This window comes from Otolemur garnettii, unplaced genomic scaffold (assembly GCF_000181295.1).
Source record: "Otolemur garnettii isolate 467f Iridium unplaced genomic scaffold, OtoGar3 scaffold00008, whole genome shotgun sequence".
NCBI lineage: Eukaryota > Metazoa > Chordata > Mammalia > Primates > Galagidae > Otolemur > Otolemur garnettii.
In genome coordinates this window covers 12,395,601-12,396,571 of record NW_003852403.1, presented here as the reverse complement: position 1 = coordinate 12,396,571, position 971 = coordinate 12,395,601, and the positions used below count along the sequence as shown (strand labels likewise).

General features: G+C 44.3%; 1 protein-coding gene across 2 annotated transcripts in view; it reads right to left on the bottom strand.

Moving 5' to 3' along the window:
* Positions 1–14: 14 nt before the first annotated feature.
* Positions 15–971, bottom strand: part of ECD (ecdysoneless cell cycle regulator) — a 42,190-nt gene continuing 41,233 nt past the window's right edge. For both annotated transcript variants that reach the window (XM_003783564.3, XM_023509642.1), the window contains exon 14: positions 15–304. In XM_003783564.3, coding sequence (XP_003783612.1) covers positions 74–304 — 231 coding nt within the window. In that variant the 3' untranslated portion in view covers positions 15–73. The remainder of the gene's footprint in view (positions 305–971) is intronic.

Here is a 971-nt window from a genome sequence, read left to right as displayed (position 1 = left end):
GAGTAAACAGGAAATGAATGGAATCAGATAAATATTTATTTCAAAAGAAAAAAAGAGAAGCTGGTTGTGCTGATTAATCTTTTGCTGGCTTACTTGTGGGTCTGGGATCAGTGTTGTCAGGCAGATGCACTCCCATGCTTTGTAGAAGGTTGGAAGCAGGTCCTGCCAGTCCAGCTTGGGAGCTGTAGGATTCCAATATATTTGAAACCAAATTCAGGTCTACATCTACTGGTGCCATAACAGATTCTCCTGCACCAGAATCTTCCTCATCTGAACTGTTACTTGTAGTCTGGGATACAGGTTCCTTAATAGAAGGAAAAGAAGATCATGGGATAATTACTACTAGGTTAGATGGTAGTTACAATGAAAAGATAGCTAAGTAACAATGTAAATTTGAAGTCCAAATTAAAAAGGAAATTTCTGGGAGGTGCCTGTGGCTCAGTGGGTAGGGCGCCAGTCCCATATACTGATGGTGGCAGGTTCAATCAAATCTGGCCCCATCCAAACTGCAACACACACACACAAAAGGAAATTTCTTATCCTTTGAACTATAAAATGAAAATGCAGTCTAATAAATGATGTGATTTAACACACATATTAAAAACTTGGTTCTAGGCCGGGGTGGTGGCTCAACATCTGTAATCCTAGTACCATGGGAGGCAGAAGCAAGAAGATCCTTAAAGCTCAGAAGTTTGAGCTTTAGTAACCCTGAGCAAAGTGATACCCCATCTCTACTAAAAATAGAAAAATCAGGCTCGGCGCCTATGGCTCAAGTGGCTAAGGCACCAGCCACATACACCTAAGGGGGCGGGTTCAAATCCAGCCTGGGCCCACCAAACAACAATGACGGCTGCAACCAAAAAATAGGCCAGGCGTTGTGGGAGGCTGAGGCAGGAGACTTGCTTGAGCCCAGGAGTTGGAGGTTGCTGTGAGCTGTGATGCCATGGCACTCTACCCAGGGGGACAGCTTG